At 64.8% G+C, this 1,210-nt stretch overlaps 2 protein-coding genes across 2 annotated transcripts in view; both read left to right on the top strand.

Annotated features, from left to right (window-relative positions):
- The window catches only part of MRPS34 (mitochondrial ribosomal protein S34), a gene marked incomplete at its 5' end in the record, with an annotated part of 1,315 nt that extends 345 nt beyond the window's left edge, over positions 1-970 (top strand). The window contains 3 exons of the mRNA XM_010851351.1: positions 12-61; positions 210-252; positions 342-970. Of these exons, the coding sequence (XP_010849653.1) occupies positions 12-61; positions 210-252; positions 342-634 (386 nt within the window). The remainder of the gene's footprint in view (positions 1-11; positions 62-209; positions 253-341) is intronic.
- A 5-nt stretch (positions 971-975) lies between these two features.
- The window catches only part of NME3 (NME/NM23 nucleoside diphosphate kinase 3), a 1,433-nt gene continuing 1,198 nt past the window's right edge, over positions 976-1,210 (top strand). The window contains exon 1 of the mRNA XM_010851337.1: positions 976-1,071. Coding sequence (XP_010849639.1) covers positions 976-1,071 — 96 coding nt within the window. The remainder of the gene's footprint in view (positions 1,072-1,210) is intronic.

The following is a 1,210-nucleotide window of genomic DNA, read 5'->3' as shown; positions in this document are numbered from 1 at the left end:
GCAGCACGACTAGCCATGCTACTGGCGCCTCACGCGTGTCCGGCCGGACTACACGGCGCAGGTGCGCGCATCGGGAGTTCCGCGCCGCTCCCGGCTCCGCGGGGCTCCGGCGCCTCCCCTGCGCGCCACCGAGTGGGAGGGGGTCTCCTGTCGCCCGACCCCTGGGCGAGCGCTTTCCGAGCTGACCTCCTCCCCCACTTGCTTTACAGAACCTGGACCATGGGAAGGCTTGGGGCATCCTAACCTTCAAAGGTAAGGTGTCGGAGACTCGGTGGGGAGGCTGCCCGCAACAGGTTGTTCCGGCAACGTCTGAGCGAGGGCCCCCGGTCTCCTCTCCCCAGGAAAGACGGAGAGTGAGGCCCGGGAGATCGAGCAGGTCATGCACCACGACTGGCGGCTGGTGCCCAAACACGAGGAGGCGGCCTTCACCTCTTTCACCCCGGCGCCAGAGGAGACGCCGCGCCCCGTCCCCTACCCGCCGCTCCTCCGGGCCATGATTCTAGCAGAGCGACAGAAAAACGGAGATCCTAGCACGGAGGAGCCCATGCTCAGCTTGGAGAGGATACGCACTGATCCCTGGGACTATCCGGAGAATCAGGAGGCGAAGAAAAAGACCAAGGGCACTGCAGTCTAAAGTGCGGGAGGGGCAGGCTGCCCCAAGGGTGCCAGACAGGGCACCCCTTTGGGTCACACCGGAATCAGCCCCCCTGGTATCTTGGATCTGACCTCCCCGCCAACTTGTCGAGGATTTACGTTTTCGTAGAAAGGGTGCGGTCTGCACCCTGGTTCCTCTGTCCCGGCTTCCCCAACTCGCAGATCTATCTGACTGCCAGAAGTGGCTCCTGGGGGGCACGCTGGAAGCAGCAGGGCAGCAAGTGTGGAGCCCAGTGCTGGCCTGTCACTTCCACCTTGGCTCCCCTTCCCACGACCCGGGCAGAAACTGAACGCGAATAAAGGAACATGAAGTAGCCTGGGATGTGGCTTCTTTTGAGTTTGGGGTTGAGGGACCAAAGCGGGCTGGTGGCAGGGCTTCAGGGAGGAACAGGCTGTCACTGCTGCTTACGGCCGTTGGTGCGGAAACCCGAGGGGACCGGGGCGGTCCGGGCGCGGCCGTAGAGGTCCCAGTGTGGGCGTGGACTACAGGCGCCGCCCCGCTGCGCCCACCGAGGCTGCGGCTCCCGGCGACAAGGCCGCTTTAAGCACAGGCTCC

This window comes from Bison bison, unplaced genomic scaffold (assembly GCF_000754665.1).
Source record: "Bison bison bison isolate TAMUID 2011002044 unplaced genomic scaffold, Bison_UMD1.0 scf7180017851711, whole genome shotgun sequence".
NCBI lineage: Eukaryota > Metazoa > Chordata > Mammalia > Artiodactyla > Bovidae > Bison > Bison bison.
This window is presented reverse-complemented; position numbering and strand designations above follow the sequence as displayed.